The sequence below is a fragment of the Drosophila busckii genome, chromosome 2R, assembly GCF_011750605.1.
Source record: "Drosophila busckii strain San Diego stock center, stock number 13000-0081.31 chromosome 2R, ASM1175060v1, whole genome shotgun sequence".
Taxonomy (NCBI): Eukaryota; Metazoa; Arthropoda; class Insecta; order Diptera; family Drosophilidae; genus Drosophila; species Drosophila busckii.
In genome coordinates this window covers 1,515,037-1,539,116 of record NC_046605.1, presented here as the reverse complement: position 1 = coordinate 1,539,116, position 24,080 = coordinate 1,515,037, and the positions used below count along the sequence as shown (strand labels likewise).

At 34.7% G+C, this 24,080-nt stretch overlaps 2 protein-coding genes across 3 annotated transcripts in view; one reads left to right on the top strand and one right to left on the bottom strand.

Moving 5' to 3' along the window:
* Positions 1 to 3,868: 3,868 nt before the first annotated feature.
* LOC108596896 (protein unzipped) overlaps positions 3,869 to 24,080 on the bottom strand; it is a 33,156-nt gene continuing 12,944 nt past the window's right edge. For both annotated transcript variants that reach the window (XM_017983085.1, XM_017983086.1), the window contains exons 3-6: positions 23,433 to 23,453; positions 5,412 to 6,167; positions 5,009 to 5,355; positions 3,869 to 4,946 (exon numbers count right to left, since the gene is read on the bottom strand). In XM_017983085.1, the coding sequence (XP_017838574.1) occupies positions 4,554 to 4,946; positions 5,009 to 5,355; positions 5,412 to 6,123 (1,452 nt within the window). In that variant the 5' untranslated portion in view covers positions 6,124 to 6,167; positions 23,433 to 23,453 and the 3' untranslated portion in view covers positions 3,869 to 4,553. The remainder of the gene's footprint in view (positions 4,947 to 5,008; positions 5,356 to 5,411; positions 6,168 to 23,432; positions 23,454 to 24,080) is intronic.
* On the top strand, positions 13,814 to 15,107 carry LOC108596897 (band 7 protein AGAP004871). Its single transcript, XM_017983087.1, has 4 exons — positions 13,814 to 14,035; positions 14,097 to 14,619; positions 14,675 to 14,840; positions 14,892 to 15,107. Exons 1-4 carry the CDS (start codon positions 13,909 to 13,911, stop codon positions 14,988 to 14,990), a joined length of 915 nt encoding a protein of 304 aa, XP_017838576.1. The 5' UTR covers positions 13,814 to 13,908; the 3' UTR covers positions 14,991 to 15,107.

Sequence of the window (24,080 nt, the reverse complement as noted above, 5' to 3'; positions counted from 1 at the left end):
AAAAAAAATCGGACGAGAGTGGTTTAGCTTAAGTAATCATGAGTTGTATATAAAGATATGCTTGTTAAGTGTTGATCAATTAAAAAAATTCTTTGACAAAGTTATGGCAATAAATCCAATGCCAAAGAGCTACTTTTTGTTTAATTTCAAACTTTGCGAGCTCTAACTCAGCTAAAAAAATCCGATCCAAATGCTCTATACGTCCTTATGTTTGCATGGAAAGCACAATTAAAATGAGCTGAAATAAGTGTGATACAAAAATTATTTGGCAAAGTTATGAACAAAATAGTTAACAAACAAGACAAATTTTCGTGAAATATCGCACTTTGATTAGCCGTAATTCAGCGAAATTACATCCGATGCGGAGTTTCATGCCTTGTTAGACTCGTGAGATGCGAAAGAATAAAACTGCATTCAAACTTGGAAGGTTCGATTTTTCGTATTTTGGCAAAAAACGTGATGTAACCCCTGTAAATTTTTGCCAAAAATTATGCCGTCTTCATTTCTTATCACTTTCTAACTTGAGAAGCTATATCTCAGCCAAAAAAAATCGGAAGAGAGTGGTTGGTCTTAATTTAATCATGAGATATGTAAATAAAACATATTGTTGTTAAGTTTGATGAACAATAAAAAAATTGTTTTGACAAAGTTATGGCAATAAATCCAATGCCAAAGAGCTACTTTTTGCTTAATTTCAAACTTTGCGAAGCTATAAGTCAGCTAAAAAAAATCCGATCTAATTGTTCTATACGTCCTTATGTTTGCGTGGAAAGCACAATTAAAAAATGAGCCGAAATATGTGTGATACAAAAGTTATTTGTAAAGTTATGAACAAATAGTGAAACAAACAAGACAAATCTTTTCGTGAAATACGCACTCTTGATAAGCGTAATTCATGCGAAATTACACCGATTGCAGAGTTTTCATGCCTTGTTAGATGATGCATGACAATAAAACTGCATTTAAATTTGGAAGTTTTAAAATTTTCGATATTTTGGCAAAAAACGTGATGTTACCCCTTTGAATTTTTGCAAAAATGATGCCGTCTTCATTTCTTATCACTTTCTAACTTTGAGAAGATATATCTCAGCCAAAAAAAATCGGACAGAAGAGTGGTTTGGCTTAATTTAATCATGAGATTGTAAATAAACATATGTTGTTAAGTTTGATCAATAAAAAAATTGTTTTGACAAAGTTATGGCAATAAATCCAACGCCAAAGAGCTACTTTTTGCATAATTTCAAACTTTGCGAAGCTATAACTCAGCTAAAAAAAATCCGATCCAATTGTTCTATACGTCCTTTGCGTGGAAAGCACAATTAAAATGAGCCGAAATATGTGTGATACAAAAAATTATTTGGCAAAGTTATGAACAAAATAGTGAACAAACAAGACAAATTTTCGTGAAATATCGCACTTTGATAAGCCGTAATTCAGCGAAATTACATCCGCTGCGGAGTTTTATGCCTTGTTAGACTCGTTAGATGCAGAAGTAATAAAACTGCATTCAAACTTGGAAGGTCTACGATTTCGATATTTTGGCCAAAAATGTGATGAAAACGTGATGTAAATTTTTGCAAAAATGATGCCGTCTTCATTTCTTATCACCTTCTAACTTTGAGAAGCTATATCTCAGCCAAAAAAAATCGGACAGAAGAGTGGTTTAGCTTAATTTAATCATGAGATTGTATATAAAGATATGTTGTTAAGTTTGAACAATAAAAAAATTGTTTTGACAAAGTTATGGCAATAAATCCAATGCCAAAGAGCTACTTTTTGCTTAATTTCAAACTTTGCAAAGCTATAACTCAGCTAAAAAAAATCCGATCCAATTGTTCTATACGTCCTTATGTTTGCGTGGAAAGCACAATTAAAATGAGCCGAAATATGTGTGATACAAAAATTATTTGGCAAAGTTATGAACAAATTAGCAAACTAAAAAGACAAATTTTTGTGAAATATCGCACTTTGATAAGCCGTAATTCAGCGAAATTGCATCCGATTGCGGAGTTTCATGCCTTGTTAGACTCGTGAGATGCAGAAGAATAAAACTGCATTTCAAACTTGGAAGGGTGTACGATTTTTCGATATTTTTGGCAAAGAACGTGATGTAACCCTTGTAAATTTTTTGCCAAAAATGATGCCGTCTTCATTCTTTCACTTTCTAACTTTGAGAAGCTATATCTCAGCCAAAAAAAAATCGGACAGAAGAGTGGTTTAGCTTAATTTAATCATGAGATTGTATATAAAGATATGTTGTTAAGTTTGAACAATAAAAAAATTGTTTTGACAAAGTTATGGCAATAAATCCAATGCCAAAGAGCTACTTTTGCTTAATTTCAAACTTTGCGAAGCTCTAACTCAGCTAAAAAAAATCCGATCCAATTGTTCTATACGTCCTTATGTTTGCATGGAAAGCACAATTAAAATGAGCTGAAATATGTGTGATACAAAAATTATTTGGCAAAGTTATGAACAAAATAGTTAACAAACAAGACAAATTTTCGTGAAATATCGCACTTTGATTAGCCGTAATTCAGCGAAATAGCGTCTGATATTAGAGTTGCAGGCCCTATTAGACGCGTGAGAATAATTTAAACAAAGCTGCATTTAAATTTGGAAAGGTTAAGATAAGTTACAGCTTGTCAAAGCTTGATAGATGTATTGTTTGTTTACTAATTTGTTCATTGCTCGCTAATGTTAATGTAAATTTTTACAACTTCAGCTCAAACAAGTTCAGAGGCGAATAAATTATACTACTATGCATTGCAGATTGCCAAACAGAAAAAAGGTAAAAAAAACATTAAAGAAATTATGAAAACGAATTCATATTAAGCGCTAGCCCTGCTTGCCTCATAGCAGCGACCGAGAGCACGCAGCTTACCGCCCCCAAAGAGCAGCAGCTCAATTGAGAACCCGTTTCGCGAATCGCCGCGTATGTGGTCACGCTTTAAAAATATCACACATAGAAATAAATACAAATAGCTTTTGTGGGCTTTTGTTTGCTGCTGCAGACACCAGCGGCGCAGAACGAGCGCCTGTACTTCGATGTGTGATGAACAGATACAGATACAGCTATAAAATAAAAGAATCATGGTAATATATACGCGTAGATACATTTCATTTCATTAACGCTGCCACTGCTCCACGTGCTTTGCATGTTAATTGTTGATGGCGCAGACTGTATGGCAGTGTCATATGTAAATTTATTATTTAAATTGACACCACAAACAACAAACTTTAAACATAGCCCTGCAATGTTAATTAGTTGCCAGCTAATGGCAGCTCAAGCCGACAAGATTTGTCTATGACTAATGGCCTGGCTAGCTGTACAGCTGTCTAACTGTCAAGCTTAAGCTGTCTGTGGTTGACAAAAAGAAATAAATAATAAACAATTGCAGGTGTCGCACTCAATGGCTTTGTAATTGGGCAATAAATGTGTGGCTAATGTCGCATTATGTTGCGCATATCAAATACAACTTGCCTTTTATGCAACTAGCCAGCATATAATGCGACATGAACTTGCTACTTGAACTCTGCACAATGAAATGAGCTAAGCGTGTATAAAGTATAAATGATTCATTAGCTTAGGTATTTCTTATATTAATGCCAAGTCAAAGGTTTGTTTGCTTTTGCAGAATCTTATATTGTGACAGCCTTTTTCATGTTGCTGACAAGTTTTGTAAACAACAAAATACAATTTGGACAACAAGCCGAAACTTGTTCAAGTCACAGCACAAGTTGAGTGTAAACAAAATTGTGTTTTAAATACAATGCTAATTTAGGCTAACTGGTTTGCACAACAAACGTCTGTTATTAAAAGAGAATAGCTAATAAGAGCATTTACATTTCAATTTACAAGCTTTATTTGATTTCAGTTTTGTAGCTTTTCTTAAAAATAAAAATCGTTCAATACAGAGACATGGGGAAAAGTAAGGAAAATTAAATACAAAATACAGTTTGTTCGCACTTAAACAGAAAAATTCAGAGCAATTGAAAGTAAAGCTAATTCATAGCAGAGGGTGCGGCGTACTTTATAGTAACTAATTTACATATTTGGAGTTGTTTAACTTACATCATACATACATACTTATGTTTTACATAGATTTTACATACACATCATCATCATCAGCATCAGCAGCTTCTCATTAATTTACTAGAGCTTATTGTTGCTTACAACTTAAAAGACAAGCCATTCAAATTAAAACATTTCATTGCAAAGCAGCTTACATATATAAAATACTAAATATATATCGACTTTTCATTTATAGATAGATACTTTTGATTTATATTCATGCTTGTGTGTGTGTGTGTGTGGATCTAGCTTAGGAATGTATTTAGAATTTTGTTTTGCTTTATGTATGCAGAAGCAGCAGCTAAGGGACACACGTATAAAAAATATCAACTTTATGTTCAACTGCGCATCGTGTTTGTTTTGCTCTGCGCTCCTCAAGTAGGCGGCGCTGCGCTTTCTCTCCAAGACGGGTACAACAGGTACAACAACAATAATTAAACGCTATGCTAATTGGTAGAAACAGCGCTACTGCCCACATCTACAGCAGTAACAGCGTCAAGAGCAGCGTTCCAATTGTGCCGCCAACCGAGAGCGAAGCAGCAGCATTGTTGGGGCTTAGCCCAAAGCCAGCGAGCGCTGCATCCTTGGAGGACATATTTTCGGGCGCCTCATGCGCATTCACTTCGTTTGATTTCTGCAGCGTCTTCTCCAGCGTATCCGGTCCGGAGTGCTTGTCGCCCACATGCTTGATTTCCACTAGCGGTGGCTCATTTATGGGCACAGGCTCATTGGTGCTTGTGGTAGTGGCATGTGTAGTGGTTGAAGTGGAAGTGGTGGACGTTGTAGTTGTGGTGGGCACAATGGTGCCATTCTCAATCCAAAATACAGGACTAAACTCCAGCTTCACATCCTTCAAGTAGCTTTTGCGCAACTGCAATGCAAACAAATGTAAATTAGCTTAGCTACAAATAAATAATTGAAGCGTTGACTAACCTCAGCGCTAATTTTGCGTGAAACAGATTCGCTGCCATGATAATAAGCAAATAGTTTGGCTGAATAGGGCGCCTCGAGGGTAACATAGTTGCCCAGCAGTGTTACATTGATGGCTGTGCCTGGCCAAAGCTTGGCGGACACAACTTTCGTTTCGGGACGCTTCTCGCCGCGCTTTAGCGCCCAGTTTATCTCAGAGGGCGTGCTGGCATCCTTTTCGTATATCTTGGTGGGCAAGCCGCGTGCTACGCCCTCATGCGAGCCCCAATACTGCAGCTGATCGAAGCTATAGCTCATAACCTTCTCCATGGTATTATAAGTGTCGCCAAGGTTCTCCAGCTGACCAGTAGCTACAACAAAGAAAATGTTAAGCATTACCCTTTAACTTATTGTATTTGTAACTTACCCAACTCTGTAAGATTGTCACGTATCAAGGTGCGCAGTCTATCGAGCTTAATGTCGCGTAGCTCGTAGCGCACTGGCTCAGTTTCAATTAGCACTTCGCCCTCATCATAGTTGCGCTCCTCCTGCTGCTCCATCACACGTATCTTGCCCAGTCCAGTGAGCTCCAAACTGCCCAGATTGTAATCCGCGCCATGATGCTCGCCCGCCGCATCCTTATGACGTCCTATATACGAGTCCTCGCCAATGCGTATGGCGCCCACTGGCACGCCGGCTGTAAATTTCGTCCACTGTCGCCAGCCTATTTTGCCCAAATGTCCCTTGTTCATAAGCACATCAAAGTTCTCATTGTTCTTGCCCTCCGCCTTGCACACATGCTTCTGTTGTATCTTCTCGGTGTGTCCAGAGGTGTGCATGCCATCGATATTGACGCGGCACACAAAGATGGGATAATGCTCATCCGCGGTAACATATTTGCCGCCCTCGACGGCAAACTGCATCTGCCAAGGACCATCGTAAGTCTCCCACACCAGCGTGCTGGAGGTAACCACCTGGCCCAGCTGCGTGGAGGCGTTTTTATAAGTGAACACCGAGTGCACTGTTGCCTCACTGGGCGTCACCATCACCAGCAGCAGCAGTCCAAGCAAACAGCTGTAGATTGTTAAGGTGCAAGTCATGTTGCTGCTCAGCAGCGTTTGGTTTTTATTTTTGGTCATTATATTGTTGTTGTGCCCACAATTAATTGGATTGCCTTGAAGTGCTGCAAAGCAAAAAGAGAAAGAAAATAATTAATTTGAGATGTTTCAATGTAAAAATATCATTAAAAAATATTTAGCCTGAAGGTCCCAGTATTGTACTATAGAATTAGTTCTAAGTTAACTAAAAATAAATAGAAAATATTTCACATAATTTTGTAACATTACAAAGCCAATAGATTTCATTTCATATATCTATGTATGCTTCAGTTTGCTGATTTTAAATATTTTATTTATAAAGTTTGTACGCTTTAAAAATTAATGCTAAACTAATAAAATTAGTAAGCTGCAATTTCCTTTTGTTTGTAATTCCAATATTTATTCGCTGTAGCTGAGCGAATTAATAAAAAGTCTAAATCAAATTTTATATAAAAGTAAAAAATTACAAATAATTTGTATGTAAAAGTTCAATCCGAATTGAATAAATTTGACTATTGACTATACGGAAGATAAGTATATTGAATTTGCTCTACATTTGTTATTGGCATAACGTTGATTAATAAAAATTAATGTCAATGCCAAACGCACTGGAAGGGACAATGGCCAAGATCAAAGATCGAAGTGCTGACAGCGCTTAAGCAATCGCTGCTGCTTAGCTATGGACGGATATGGAGCAGATTCTTAAAGAGTGAACTAAACAAAGTCTGTTTGATCTTTTAATTGAGAGTGGAGTGGAGTGGAAAGTGAAATATTTATTTATTAATTTATTTTAATTGTAGCCTAGAATTAAATTCTATGGTACAATTGTTATGCTAAATTCTTATTTTTAATTTGTTGATTAATTTCATAGTCTCTCTTATGATGTTGGGGTTGACCTCAGCGAGGAGTTGGTTTGGAGTGGGAATTTTAGGGTGCTGCTGGAATATTTATAATATTCTTGCATTAACTAATATTGTACAACTTTATAACAAATGCATGTTATAACTTTAGCGATTATATTTGAGCTGCTTTTTAAATTGTAGCTCAACTGACTGCAGTTTGTAACTTTTACTGAGCCACAAAGTAATTACACTAAACACGTTTAATAGAGCAGCGTTGCCAAGTCTCTTAGCCACAAATAGACTTTAACTCTCAGCAGTTCTTCCGGTGGCTGCCACAGCTGCTGCTGCTGCTGTCCATCCAGACCGCATGACATGTGCAAACCAAAAGCCACGCAAGGCAACAGACTGAGACGGAAGTGCGCTTCGCCGGCTGCTGCTGCTGCAAATGCTTTTGGGGGTTGGGGGCGTGCCATTAAAAGCTTAAATGGCATAAACAATGCCTGGACCCCAAAGCTGTAACGTGGCAATAACAATTCAGGGAAGGGTTGTCTGTCTGCAGTTAACAACTTATTTGCTTGCTGGGCTAGCAGACTTGCCCCCTAGATCATTAGAGGCGTCAATGTCAGCGACATGTCCAAGCCACTTCAGCCAGGGAATACACAGCGAACTCAACATTGTTGCCAATAAATTTTGTTGTAACTAGCGCCGCACACATGGCGTATACGTAACAAAGAATGAAACACGGAAGTGTAGCCAACGTCATGTTTATTCATTAGCAGCCATTGTGCAACGTGCAGCGTGCAACGCGCAACTTGTGTCCACTAGAGACATTTTGTCGTCTGCGCTTGACACCTTTGCCGCTTGACCTTAGCCCCCAGCAGCGACTGTCGTCGTCGTCGTCTGCCATTGTCACTGTCTCGTTCGTTTGCTCCTCTGTCTGCAGCGGATATGAGCTGATAAGGTTACATGCAACATCATTTGTTAGCCCTGACAAATGATGTGTTATTGTGATAGTGTTGCCAAAGCCAAAACTCACTACAGCAACTTTCGAGTGGCGTTGAGTTCAAGTGCGACTCGAGTCAAAATTTAAATAATGCACAAGCTCAAGCTTAAGCTCAAGCTGCTGCTCTCTCTTTGTGGAGTGTGTGTGCCTCGAGTGATGGATGACGCTGCTCAAGACTTGAAAGGATTACAGCGATTACATGCAGATAGTTGCCGCTTATAAATTGCACTGCATTTAGCTGATGTATAGAAGTATATAACTACTTGCTTACTTATAAAGCAATTTGCTAAACGTTTTAATGAATTAAATTTGAGCAGCACAAATAATTTAAGTTTTATGCGTTTAAATTAGATAAGTAATTTGTAAATTACTTGCGAGCTAATAAAACAAACTGCTTAACAATTTAATATATTTAATTTGTTGACAATTTATACTCATTCCAATAATATTGTGGTTAGTTTTATGCATTTAAATTAGATAAGTAATTTGTAAATTGCTTGCGAATTAATAAAAACAAACTGCTTACATTTAATTATAAAAAAACATATAATTTAATATTGCAGTAGATTTAATGCAATTAAATTATTTAAGTAAGTAATTTGTAAATTGCTTGTTCAATAATAAAGCAATGCGCTTAACGACTTAAAACATTTAATTTCATGAGAATGAGAATTTGTTGTTAGTTTTATGCAATTAAATTATTCTAAGCATTTCCCTAGTATTTGTAAAACTGTTTGCTAAATGATTTTTATTCAATTAGCAAGTTACTTAGTTAATTGCTAAATTCTAAATAGAAATTGTTACAAATTGAATGATTTTGAATTCATTTACAATTCAAACATCTTTAAGATTTTATTAGCATTTTTAACATTTCATTAATTTAACAGGCTAACCTTTAAATATAAATTATTGAACTTGCAAACTGTTGCAGTCTGACTTATGACTACAACAACTCTTATAATAGAAACTGCCACAAATTGTTGTACTTTGCCCACTTAAATTGCTTTTTATTTTAACTATGAATTTAATTTTAATTTCACACTTTTTTATGCAATTAAGTTACACAATTTCTGTGAGTTGTTTATTAATTCAAAAGCCTTTTAAATTGTTAGACTTTAAATAGAAATTTAGAAACTTGCATGCCTGCCACAATTTGTTGCACTATGATTAATGACTACAGCAACTTTATAAACTTTGTGCTGTGAATTGCTTTTTATTTTACTTATTTCAATGCAATAAAATTGGGAAATTTAATTCAAATCGCTTTAAGATTTTATTAGCTTTTTGTAGCATTGTTAATTAATTAATTAAACAGGCTTTAAAGTTGCTAACCTTTAAATAGAAATAATTGAACTGGCAAACTTGCCACAATTTGCTGCACTATGTCTACAGCAACTTTATAAACTTTGAAGCTTTGAATTATTTTTTATTTTACTTATTTCTATGCATTTAAAATTGAAAATTTAATTCAAACAGTTCTAGCTTTGTTGCTGAAATGTTATTAATTAATTTAATAGGCTTTAAAGTTGCTAGCCTTTAAATAGAAATAATTAAACTTGCCTCAAACTCAACTCAACTCAACTCTTGCAATAGAAACTGCCACAAATTGTTGCACTTTGCTACACAGCAAATTAAGCATTAAGAAAAACTTTGCATTTTCTTACATTTTCTTTTATGCAAATAAAGCAGCATTTTATTTGTTAAATGTTAACTGCTTTTAATTAATTTCTGCTAACTTTGTGCAAGAAATTATGAAGCTTTGCCACAAATTGTTGCACTCTGACTCAACTTGCAGTTAAAGTTGAAGCAGCAAAGTATCTTGAATATGCAGCGGAAGTAACTGTCATGAATATGCGCTCAACTGAAAGAGCGAGAGGCATAAAGTGAGCGTTGGGGCAAGTCATAAATTGACCTCTGGCTAAGCCGCATAGTTGGCCCCCTTTTGTGTGTGTGGCAAGGCAATAAAAAATGCTAAAAATAGCAAGTGGCTTGTAAATTGTGCGAGCCCCACAAAGTTGCAAACGTTGCAGATGCGCATAATGGCAGTGCCACGCCCACAAAGCACGCAGCGGGAATTCAATTGGCAGGCAGGCAGGCCAAACAAGCCGGTGAAAGTTCGAGCTGCGGCCTTTTATTGAATCAAATGGGCGCGTTTGCTGTTCTCACCACAGCAATTTTATTATATTTTGTAACTAAGCGCAGGTTTATTTAGATTTACGACTACCGCTTGTTTCATTTGCGTCTGCGGGTGCAAACGTGCAACTTGCAGCGAGTAGAAACAAAAGGCGCTGCAACGCGGCTCGGCTCGCATTTAATTGGATTTTATTGAACTTTGACGCTGACCCTCATAGTTGCAACAACTTGTTGCTGATCGTGTCTGCTGATTGTTGCACACACACATAAAAAGTTGGGGGTCAAGTCAATGGTCAGTCAGTCTGCCACACAATTGCTGAGTTATGAGTTATGAGGGTGAATCAAACTCAATTTGATACTTGCCACACTCACTTGATTTCTCACTCTCGTGTGACTGTGGCAGGGTTCAGTGCACTGCAGAAACTTTGCTTGCCAAACGAAAATTAATTAGAAACTCATTAGCGTAGCGCTTTTCGGCGTGGGAAATAGAAAAGAACTTCAAACTTTACGTGCCGTTGTTAATTGTTGTTAACTGAAAAGTTGAGTTGCCTGTCAATTCAATTACCATTAGCCACACTGATTATGCAATAAATCTGTAAGCTGCTGGGCCATTGACACTGGCTGTCTGAATTAGTTTTCTCTTTTTTTTTGTCGTTGTTGTCGAGTTCATAGAGCAAGAGTCAAACTCAAAGTCAATAACTCAAGCGCGCACTTGGAACAATAAATTGCAAGCGCTCTTGGTCCCATAGAACTGACAGCAGATTTAATTAAAAATATTTGGAGAGCTCTTTGTGTAAACAGAATAGTTGGATTTCAATAGAGCGCGCAGCTTATTCAATTAAAAGCTAAACCGAATTCGTTTGTTAGTTACAAATAAATATATGAAGGGTCAACGCGACTTTTGATTTATTTCAAGCATTTAATAATTTAATTGCAAGTTTCCTTGTATTTTCTATTTGTAGCGTACTTAAAGTCAAGTGTAGAGTCTTTGATTTATTTTAAGCACTTAAATTAATTTACAACTGCCGCGTATTTTTTTTAATTGTTGGTTTAATTACAACAACAAACATTAAAAGCCAAGTTCTTTTGTTTATTTAACTTTCCAGTATTTTCTAATAATTTCAGTGTTTTTATTTATGAATATGCTTTTGATTTACATAAATTAAATTGTAAATTTCCTGGTATTTTCTTAATAAAAGTCAAGCATAAAGTCTTTGATTTATTTTGTTCATTTAAATTAATTTACAACTGCCCAGTATTTTATTAAAGTATTGGTTTGATGGTCAAACATTAAAAGTTGTTACTTTTTTTTTATTTAATTTACTTTATTTATTTTGCAATATTTTCTAAAAATAACAGTATTTTTATTTATAAATCAGGCATTTAATAATTTAATTGTAACTTTCCTGTTGCGTACTTAAAGTTAGAAATAAAAGTCAAGCGTTGTTCTGCAATTTATTTTGAGCATTTAAATTAATATTTAGCTGCCGCGTATTTTTTAAAGTGTTGCTTTGTTGTTTATAAAAAATTATAACAACAAACATTAAAAGCAAAGTTTTGTTTATTTATTTTTCAGTATTTTGAAAAAATCACAGTATTTTTAATTCATGTATCAAGTGTTTAATAATAGAATAGCAACATTTGTGTTATTTTCTATTTGTTGCGTACTTAAAGTTATAAATAAAAGTCAAGCGTAGAGGCTGTGATTTGTTTTGAGCCCCAAGCTGCTTACAGCAAAAAAAACATTAAAAGCAAAGTTGTTGTTTATTTAATTTACTTTAGTTATTTTGCAGTATTTTCTAAGAAAACCAGTATTTTGAAAAATACCAGTATTTTTAAAAACCCAGTATTTTTATTTATGTGCATAAAATGCTTTGTATTTACATAAAACAATTTAAAAAGCTGTTTTTCTATTTATTAATTGCTTGCTAGCAACTATTATATTGTTTCTTACTTTAGACTTGTTTAAAAAATTATAAAACATTGTTTTGCGCTTGTTTTACACACATGCATAACATGAATGATTGAGTAATTACAAACGACTTGCTCCAGTTTGAAACGTGCTCATTGATTGCAGTCAATAATTATGAAAAAATGTGCATCCGCAATAGTCGATAAATGCTTTTCAGCAATTTGCAGGCAGCTGCTTTAGCTATTTCCGCAATTAAAACATGTTTGGTCAAAATAGTTAGTGTAGCAAAAAGTCGGTTTTGTTTTTTTATTAACAAGTTGTGATAACAACACCCACACGCTGCTAAACGAGGCGCTGGCTATTGATTGTTTATGCAATCAGCCTGGCCCAAGGCGCACTCAAGCTCAACCAGGCGCAGTCGAGTGACTGAACTGAAGCGTTTCCAGTCTGCAACCAGTTCTTGCAACGTTTGGCGGCAATCGTGTGCAACAGTTGTTAACTTAATTAAAAGTTAAGGTAACAAGCGCTAAGCACGTGTTGAGCAGCAGCAGCAGCAGCCCCCAGAGAGCAGCCACAGCTGCTCATTAAATTATAATTTTTGCTTATTCAAGGCATTTGGCTTGCTGTTTAAATTAATTGCGTTTGCATGCAAAGTATTTTTACTAATGCGTATATAGAATTTATACGCTTTGTACAGCAAAGAAAACAATTAATAATAAATAGAAAGCGCTGCTGAAGTGCCAAGTGCATGAATATGAAAAATAACAGCAGCAGCAGCTTGACCTCTTTCTGTCTATATATAGCGCTATATGCTTTGCCTACTTTATTGTTATTGTAGCTTTCAATCAAAAGCAGCAGCGTCTGTCACGATTCATTTTTTATACAATAAATTCATTGCGTCGACTGTTTGCCTTTCAACTTGGCCATGCAAACGCTTGTTTGGTCAACAGCTATTGTTGTTGCTGTTGTATGCACAGCTGCAACTCAGTTAACTGCAACAGCAGCAGCAGCAGCCCAGTGCCCATTTGCATGTTGCATCCATTAAGGTGTCTCGACAAAGGGCCGACAAATGCTCGTTAGCAACAGCGTTGCGTCCATTAAATTTCACACACACGTGACGCAAGTGTCAACCCAAGCCACCACCCCCCCTTAACGATTGCTCACTACAGTCAATTAATTTAATGGTTCAATCGATCGCTTTGATTGGCCTGCCAACTCATTAAGTTAACGAGTTTGCTGCGCTGCAATTCGCGCAGACTAAAAACTACTTTAAGTTATAAATTTATGCAGGCAAATCTAGAAATTAGTTAAACAAATGAGCGTCTAATTAATTAATTCGTAATGCTTCATAAATTTGTCATCAATTTCAATATAGAAAAAATTTACACAAATTATATATCAACATTTTTTGTTATGCTATACCAAATGCCAGCATAATATTAATTTATTTGTAATTTAATTTGAGTGCAATCAAATATTTAAATTATATTAAAAGCAAAAAGCTTTTTTGAAGGCTAAGAATTGTTTTTTTTTTATTAATGTTTTTTTATTTACAATATTTACACTGGTCGGCATATATATTTTGTCATACTTTAAAATGAAATCTACTCATAATTTGAGCTAACTTTATGTACATATTGGTATCAATAGAAAGGCCTTCCCTTTTTAATGATATATATATGCCGAACAGTGTAATTGAGATAATAAGTATGCATAGCATTAATTTAAGTATTTAAATAAATAAATGGCCTGAAGGTTCAACAAACAATTTTGATAATATTTGTTGTTTTGACAATTTATTGACAGTCGCATGTTTAGACTTGTCAACAGTTCGTATTAGTTATTTATTAAATTTCAGTGTGTGCTAGTCAATATTTGTGAAACAAATGTTTGTCAACAGTTCGTATTAGTTATTTATTAAATTCAAATTTGTTGTAATGGCGGCGCGTCGTAGTTTGACGGAGGATGAAATTTTAGAGCAAGCGGGCTTGACCAAACCGAATGAGGACACCACCAGCAGCGACTCCAATCGCAGCTTGGACAAATATCGCAATGTGGAAACAAGTGAGTGCGAGAAAGAGACAGCAATAGCGCAAATTATAATGTTATACTTGTCACCACACAGCGGAGTCGAAGCCCAGCACCGCATTGGAAATCATATTTCTTATATTGACGTACATATTTCTGTTTATCACATTTCCGCTATCGATTTGGGGCTGCTTTGCTATAATGCAGGAATATCAGCGCGCTGTGGTGCTGCGCTTTGGCCGCCTGCGTCCTGGCGGGCCACGTGGCCCTGGCATACTGTTTTTTCTGCCCTGCGTTGACAACTATGTGCGTGTGGATTTGCGCACCACAAGCGTCGATGTGCCGCCGCAGGATATACTAACCAGAGACTCGGTGACAGTAACAGTCGATGCTGTGGTTTATTATCGTGTGAGTAATCCGCTGGATGCAGTGCTGCAGGTGCAGGATCCACGCACCTGCTGCCAGCTGCTGGCCATGACCACACTGCGTAATATAACAGGCACCTATATGCTCATCGAGCTGGTGCAGTCCAAGAAATCGCTGTCCAAGCACATTAAGCAAAGTTTGGACAACACGCGCGCCACCGATCCCTGGGGATTGCGCATTGAACGCGTGGAAATGTAAGCGACGCTTTTATTAAATGAAATGTTAACTAAGCTAACATTTCTTTGCCAGCACGGACATATTTATGCCCGAGTCACTGCAGCGTTCCATGGCCATAGAGCAGGAGGCGCGTCGCGAGGCGCTGGCCAAAGTTGCAGCCGCCAATGGCGAACGCGATGCAGTCAAAGCGCTGAAAGAAGCTGCCGACATTATGGCCAGCAATCCAATTGCGTTTCAGGTTAGTTTTTTATGCTATTGTTATAAACTTTTTTAACAATTAAATTTACAGCTGCGTTTTTTGCAAACTTTGAATACCATAAGCAATGAAGAAACAGATATTTATGTATTCCCGCTGCCCATAGATGTAGTCTCCAAATTAATCAAATAGTTGCTGCAATTAAATCTCTAAGTGGCGCCTCCAAGTGGCAGCATTTTATCATTCTAATGGCATTTTAATTATGCATTAAATGTCATACGCGAAAAGCACTTAAGACCAAATTTATTCATTGAGTTCAATAATTCAATAAGCAGCAAAAGCATTTTGCGCTGCCTTTTAATTTAACTTAAGCATATTTAGCTTGCGTATGTGTGCGTGTGCTTGTGTGTGTGTGTTGCCCCCTTTTTTCATTACTTGCCGCATACATTGACCCCACTTTGTAGACTGCGCAGTTGCCCAATTGGTCATGGGCCGTTTGAGTTTGAAGTTTCGCCAGCAAGTTGAAACACATGTGAGCACCAGAGCTACAAACTACGTCATCGTGGCAAGCTGTGTGGCAACAACAACAACAGCAGCTATATAATAAAAATTAAAACCGGTAACGTAGCGTACAATAGTAAACCACGTGCTTCGCCGAATTGCCCAGTTGCCGCCAAAAGACTAAAAAGCAGCTAAGCGCGCTTGAACTGGTTTTCAAGAACAAAAAGCAACTGCGGGCGGAAAGTTTATTTTGTAAGCTTAGCTTACATCATTAGCATTTAAATTTAGTTTTTCTAATTTATCCCGCATATATTTTGTTTACATTTTGCTTAAGTGAACTGCATTTATGTAATAAATTCTACATTTTATCATTTTAAATTTAGCTCACAGTTATTCTGTTTATAAAATAAAGCAAATTAGCATTTAAATTCATTTTACTATTTTTTTAAATTTATCTCACATTTATTTTATTTTTGTTTGCCTAAACGAACTGCATTCTAAGGTCAAGACTATATTTTAAGCATTTATTTCACATCTGTTTTATTTATAAAATAAAGCAAAACTTACATCATTAGCATTTAATGCTATTTTATTATTTTTTTGAATTTATCTCACATTTATTTTATTTCCATTTGCTTAAACGAACTGCACTTTGTAATAAATTCTACATTTTATCATTTTAAAAATTTAACTCACATTTGTTTTGTTTATAAAATAAAGCCAAACTTACATTATTAGCATTTAAATTCATTTTACTATTTTTTTTAAATTTATCTCACATTTACATTTGCTTAAGTAAACTGCATTTTGTAATAAATTCTAAGGTCGACTCTATATTTTATTATTTTAAGCATTTATACCACATCTGTTTTATTTATAAAAAAAAAAGCAAAACTTGCTTCATTAGCATTAAGTAATATTCTATTATTTTTTTCAAATTTGTCTGTCGCATTTATTCTATATCCATTTGCTTAAGCGAATTCTACTTTGTAATAAATTCTAAGCTCAACTCGATATTTTAATATTTTAAGCCTTTATTTCACACATATTTTATTTATAAAATGAAGCAAAACTTACATCATTAGCATTTGGTAATATTTTATTAATTTTATAAATTTGTCTGACATTAAATTTGATGCCATTTGCTTAAGCGAATTCTACTTTGTAATAAATTCTAAGCTCTCAACTCTATATTTTATTATTTTAAAAAATTTTCTCTCAGTTATTATGTTTATAAAATAAAGCAAAACTTACTTTATTAACATTTAATGCCACTTTATTATTATTTAAAATTTATCTCACATATATTTTGTTAAGCGAATTGCATTTTGTAATAAATTCTAAGCTCAATTCTAAGCTAAAATAAAAATTTTATTTTTTAAAAAATTTACTTCGCTTCATTAGCATTTTTACTATTTTTTTTAAATTTGTTTGGCACATATTTTATTTCCATTTTTGTAAACAAACTAAACAGTTTGAGAGATCAACTGTTGCTCTAAGTATTTTGTAAATTATGCGCGTATAATTTTCAAGGTGACTGTGACGTCATAGGCGACTGAGTGGGGGGTGCCTCTTAAAATTGCGTTTCAGTCTACAATTTGTAGATTTATCTCAACTTGACAGCCTTTGCCTTTCTATGCATGTAATTTATTATTCTTTATTTTATTTTGTGAGTTTTTACTCAATTTACAGCGCATTTTGGGCTTTAAATTCGCATATGTCAGCATTAGAGCATATCACAAAAGCATTTGACAGCGCTTGCAACTGAAACTGAAATTTATATATGTATATATATATATCGTATGTATGGCGGCAGTTTCTCTAATTCCATTTTTCACAATTGTAGCGTGAGCTTAACTCATTATTAAAAGCCGCCAACTGGCGACACGTCACGTTGGTTGTGTAGTTGGGATTTATTGAAACAGCTGTCGCGTTTAGTTGGCAATTTAAATATTTAATAGCTGCAATTAGTTGCTATAAAAACGAGCATCATATATGCTATGAAATGAGGTTATATAAATTATATATAGAGGGAACTGGGTTAAAAAGTGGCATGAGCCATAGACTCAAAATTATGCGCGTTGAAAAGTTTTTTTTATTGAGCTATAAACAATTATATTTCGAATAAAATGTGCTATAATTTTTTGTTATATTTTTAACGCATTTTAAATTGTTAATAAAGCGAGCAATTACCATGAGCTATTACCAATTATATACCAAATAATATAAAAATAATATATATATAATTTCTTATTCATTTTTAATTGTGAATAAAGCGACAATTTATTTAGTTTGGTGAATATTGCTTACAATGAACTATAAACAATTAAATTTCAAATATAATGCTGTCTAATTTGTTTTTATTTTTCTATTAATTAATTGTGAATAAAGCGACAATTTATTTAACTAATTTATGTTCAAATTTGTGAAATGTGAATATTTTTTACAATGCACTAAAAACAATTATATTTCATATATAATGCAGTCTAATTTGTTTTTATTTTTCTATTCATTTTTAATTGTGAGCGACAATTTATTTACTTTGATAGATACAGGAAATTTATGTTGAAATTTAATAATAATATTTGCTTTATTTATTTATTTAATGTCAACTATGTACAGTCGACGATAAAAGAAAAAAATTATAAAAAATATTTAAAATGAAATTTAATTTTAAATATTTTTAATGTTTTTATTTTTAGATTTGATAAACTTATAGATTGGGAGTGTTAAACAGACCCAACATTCTAATTATTCTTTCAAGTTCGCTCTCAATTTATTTTCATATTAAGGCTGCATAATTTCTTTTTATTTTTGAAGCCTTTTTAATAAAGCAACAATTTATTTAGTTTGTCTTATAAATGAATGATACTATACAAAATTATATTTCAAATATAATGTTGTCCAATTTGTTTTTATTAATCTATTAATTGTGAATTTATTTACTTTGATACATGAAATTTGTTTTGCTTTGCTTTATTCTTTCAAGTTCGGTCTCAATTTATTTTCATATTAATTCTGCATAATTTCTTTTTATAATATATTTAGCTATATAACAAAATTTGTTGACATCATTTACTTTAGTCTCACTTTGGCCTCACTTTGCTTTTGTTGCTGCAACTTAAACAAAGCAAAAAGATTGCCAACACTTTTGTTATTAATGCATTCTTGATGCTCAACGAGTTTCATTTGCTTTTACGCAATAGAAATTCACAGACACTGAGATCTTTGTTAATTTGCATTTGCTGTTGAGCAATTTATGCGCCTCTGCAGTGGCGCCACAGGCAGCGGCAATGGCCAGTTGTAGATTTTGTGGCATATACTTGCCATACTCTGATCTCATTCTAACGGATACGACAAGTCACACTTGAAAATAGCTCAAAACGCGATTTAAATTGCTGGAAATTGAAAGTGACATAAAACACAAAATAGTTGCACACATGTGTGTGTGTATTTTATATATAAAACAATATCTGCCCATTTTGATTATAACAAATGGCAGAGTGAGTCCAAAAACAATTTGCAGAATGTTTGCCTGGGTAACTTGAGTAACCCTTAAGCATATAAACAACAACAATTGAAGCACAAAGTAAACAAAAAGCAACAACAAAGTGTCAATGAAAAGTTAGACAATGGACAAGCAGCAAGCGTGGAACGTGGCACGACTAGCAAATACACTTTGCAGCGCAAAAAAGAAATTCTGCAAAGTTTTTGTTGCTCACTTATTTTTTGTAATATATTTTTTTTAAATTATACCTTAAGCTTTCTTAACTGCGCTGCACGTCTTGCCAGGGCTTCATTAAAATGCAAATTGCGCAGTTAATTACGACGCAACCCTTTGCAGCAAAAAAGGATCAAATGACAAATGGACTTCAAGCAAATTAACAGCAGTCAACAGCTTTCTACACAAATGAAACTTAAATTTGTACAACACTTTGAGCTTTTTTTTAGCTTTGAGCTCATAATTGTTTACAAATTACATTTTGTTGTCTCTTCCATATGACTGATGTTGATGTAGAGCTATTGATGGGCTGTCGTCATTGAAAGCCAAACAAACATCAACAACTGATGGATGTTGAGTACTCAGCCATGAAGGCAGCCGCAGCTTTGGCTTTGGCCAAGGCATGCAAAATTGTATCTATAAGATACGCATGGCACGCGATATGCGTAGCCAGCGCTGCTGCTGCCTTAGCTTAGCGTTTACTGGAGCACAACATCCCAACATCCGTAATCTAGTTTCCAACTGACACCCAACTTAACACGCTGCGTAACTTGATGCCGCTTTGGCTGTCTGTCTGTCTGTCTGTCTATCTCCCATTCTGTCAATGAGGTGCTAATGGAGTCGGCTGTCAACGCTTGAGCAACTATCAAAGCCTTCACACAGGCCATAACCATAACTTTGATGTACAGTTAGTTAGCCGCAGTCATTAATAAAGAAGCAAGCAGCAACAAGCAGCAAATAGTTGCAAGTTATTGTTGGAAATACGAGCCAAGCATCAGCTGCTGCTGCTGCTGCTATAAAAGTTTGCTGTGGTTTTTGTTGCAAGTTTTAATTATGTTTCAAGTTCTGTTTGCAGCTTGGCTAAAAGTTCACATAAGCAAAAGTTTGCTAAGCAAATATGTTAATTTCTTAAGAAATTTGTAGGGGCGCAGCTTATCTCAAAAAGTATCAAAATGTAATCAGAACTCAAATGAGATAACATTATAAATTGCATAGCCTTAAAGTTATTTTTATGTTAATACATATATCTAAATTTTAACAGCTTTAAAGTTATGTATTTAATTTTAATTTTAAGTAACAGTTTTGAGCTATTTTATTTTTAACTCAATTTTATTTCTTTTATTTTGTTTTTTAGCTCAATTAAATTTCAAAAAATTTATTTTTTTTTTAACTCAATTTAATTGTATTTATTTTCTTTTAATTTTATTTTTTTTATTTTTAACTCAATTTAATTAAATTCATTTTTATTTTTAGCTCAATATAATTTTATTTTTTATTTTTGAACTCAATTTAATATTATTTTTTTATTTAACTTTATTATTTGTATTTTTTAACTCAATTTAATTTCATTTATTTTCTTTTAATTTAAAATTTTATTTTTTAACTCAATTTAATTTTATTTTCTTGCTTAATTTGATTGTATTTATTTTCTTTTAATTCTTAATTTTATTTTTCTATTTTTGAGCTCAACCAAATTTTATTTTTTTATTTAACTCAATTTAGTTTTATTTTTTAGCTCAATTTAATTTTTTGTTTTGTTTGTTAACTCAATTTAATTTTAACATATTTATTTGCTATTTTTAAATTGCTGTTGCGTGCTTCAAAAGTTTTAATTTAAATATCATTAGCAAATAAATTGCTAAAATGCTGGCAAAAAATTGGGCCAATCGAATTAAGTTTGCTATATAATTTTAATCTTTAAATTGCTCCGCATTAATTCAAACAGCAGCTTGACGCATTCATTGAAGCATAATTAATTGCGTATAATAAAAATGAATTTATCTTTAAAGTGGGGAATTCTATTGTTGCAATAATTGCTAATAAGCTTATCAATTTAAATTATTAATAATGTGAACTTGAACTAAATGCAGCAGCAGAATTAGAAATAAAATTTATGTTGCCGCAATTAGCTAACAAAGAATGTGGCATGCAACAATTTGATAATAAAAAGCAACACGCTATGCACAACAGGTGGCGCTTTATTTTTTGCTGCGCTAGACACGCCTCAAATTAATTGGCGATGACAACTTCAGCGGCGCTTGCAGCTAGAAAATGTCGGACAGGCAGCAATTATATAATTGAATTTTGTTTGCAACAAAATGTGGCACACACACACTTGACATGACTGAAATTAAATTGCAGTTGCTCCAGTTGTGAAACTAAAGCTGATGACATCGTTTGACAACATTGACACGCAGCTTGAGCGAAAGATACGCTCAGCTCAGCAAGTAGCTAATGGGCCGTGACTACAACTGCGAGTTGGAGTGTGTGGCAAGTGTGGCATTGTCTTTGGGGCATAATCAAAGAGAGTCTCTTGAGTGTCTGCGGCATAGACTAAGGCACGCTCTGAGCTTAGCTCGCAAATTATTATTCAATTTAGCAAGAAAACTGCAACCTTGTCAAACAATTGCTAAATAAATAAATAAATTTTATTGTGTGTATAAATAAATGCAAAGCATGAACACATTCAAATTAATCACACACAGACAGCAGCTGTTCAGTCTGGCTCTGGGCGCAATCCGCGCTTTTTTGTGTAGCCGAAATAAATTGCTATAAATAAAAGCAAACGCACAAAACATACAAATTTGCTTATGAAAACAACAAATGTAAATAGAATGCAACTAAAAGCGGCAAATGTATTGGCGACAATATAAACAGACAGAGAGAGCGACAATCATAAAAGCGCAGACAAGGTAAACAAATGCGAACGAACCCACACGACCCCAAACCAGCGCCACAACCAGACGCTGATCCTTCCATGCTGTAGTCAGATAAGCGGACTCGTCTCTAGACTGCCAAACTCAACTCGTTCTGGCTTTGGAGTTAGCAAATGCCGCTGGCTTTTTATAGTTCAAGGTGCGCAAGCAAACAGCAGCTATGCAAAGTACAGTGTGCAGCCGCTAAGGCAGTCAAGCATTTATAAAATGCATTAAACTAAAGCCAACTGCTTGGGAAATAGCATTAGAGTCTACATAACAAATTTGGCATCTACAGCTATTCAAATCTACGAGTTCTTGTAGCTCATACAGACGTCAAACAGTCAAATTGACGCAGTTTGATTTGCTGCTGAGTACAAATGTCAAGGTGCATAAAAATATTATATTAAAGCTTATAAAAATTGAGTAAGAACATTGGCTACAGGGAGTTAGCACAACGTTTAGCATAAAAAATCTCACAGAATTAAATTTTGAATGAAAAACTCAATATTTTATTTTATACTTATGCGCAGTAGCCAATGATTGCTTGGGATATAGAAATAGTTCTACATAACAAATTTGGCAACTCTAACTATGACAATAGCTGAGTTCTTGTAGCTCATACAGACGCACAGGCACGCAATTGACTCAAATTGAGTCCAAGCTTTTATTTGAGACTTTTCTTTAGCAACAATTGCTAGGGAAATAGAAATACTACTATGTATATAACAAATTTGGCTTCTCTAGCTGTCACAATCTACGAGTTCTTGTAGCTCATACAGACGCATAGACATGCAATTGACTCAAACTTAGTCTTGCTGCTCAATACAAATGTGAAAGTGTATGTATATAGTATTTTTAAGCCTATACAAATTGAGTTCAGCTAATAAGAGCAACTTTTATCAAGAAGCAACTCGCAGAATGTATTAAATTCAAATGAAATACTCAATTTATAGTCTGATTTAGCTGCAAACTTGTATTTTATACTTTTATTTAGCAACAAATGCTTGGGAAATATATATACTATATATATAACAAATTTGGCTACTTCAGCTATTCAAATCGTCGAGTTCTTGTAGCTCATACAGACGCACAGGCACTCAAATGTACTCAGTTTGTTTTGCTGCTCAAGTACATATAAAATACCAATGTCAAAGTGTGTAAAAAATATTTTAAAGCTTACAAATTGAGCAATGACTAAAGAATTATAACAACTTTTAGTTGGAATACAGAGTTTTTATGGCATAAACTAAATATGTATATTAGAATTAAATACAAGTTACAATTTATGCTAGTTTGGCTTAGCTGCTTTCATTTTAGACTTGTGCGCAGTAGCCAAACAATTTAGGCAATGTAAGCGTCGCTTAGCTAAGCATTTGCATAAATTTAGCTCATCATTGTCTATTGAGAGCGTTTACTGTAGCTACAGCGACACAGTCATAAAAACATGCAAAGCATACACAAGGCGTTTTGTAAATTGACAATGATTGTTCACACAATTTGCACAGCGACTGTGACGGCGACTGAGATACAAATGTATCTGTCAGGCTATAAAAAGTTGCAGTTTAGAGGCGCGACTGAGTTGTCGCATAATTCAAGTTACTTAAGGGCAAGTGCATTTTTATATAGCAATGATTTTTCAATTAAGATTGATGTTAATGAAGTTGTTGTTGGCTAATTGACAGCAGCAGCTGGCCAAAGTCCAATTCAACTTACCCAAGTATCTGCAATTTTGAGCTGCAAAAAGAGAGAGAAAAGTCACGTCATTAAAAATTGTGCATTGATAATAGCCAATCAAATATAAAATACATAAAAATGCCATTAATGCTTAACTATAGTCCCCCCAATCCGAGCCCAGTCTAAGCTGCAATGTAATCTATCAACGGCAAGTCGACATTATCGTTGTAAATCTCACGAGCTGGCTGCGATTATGTCTGCCACGCTGTGTTGCAAGCAGTTGCAGTTGCAGTTGCAGCCTGGCTTAGAGCAGGGCAATATGCTTTACCGTTAGGCACGACTTTAGCCAGACTAATTGCAATGCCAGCGACTATCAGTTCCAAGTGTTTGTTGTTTGTTGCTCGTTGTTGTGGCATATGTGGCAACTTGTTTGCCGCTGCTGCTGCTGCCGCTGCACGTGGCCGCTAGAACAAAGCAAAAGCCGCCGCCGCCGCTGCTACGAAAATTGGAGCTTAGACTTTGGAGAAAGGCTTTCCACTTTCCGCTTGCCGCTCGTTAAGCTGCACGCTCCCCAATCATAATTGAAAAGCCTTCGATAAACAATTGCGCTCGAGTCTCCAATTACAGTGCCTCAAAACCTAAATTACGCTCAGGGCCACAAATGCTTTAAATTAGAACTTTAAATGA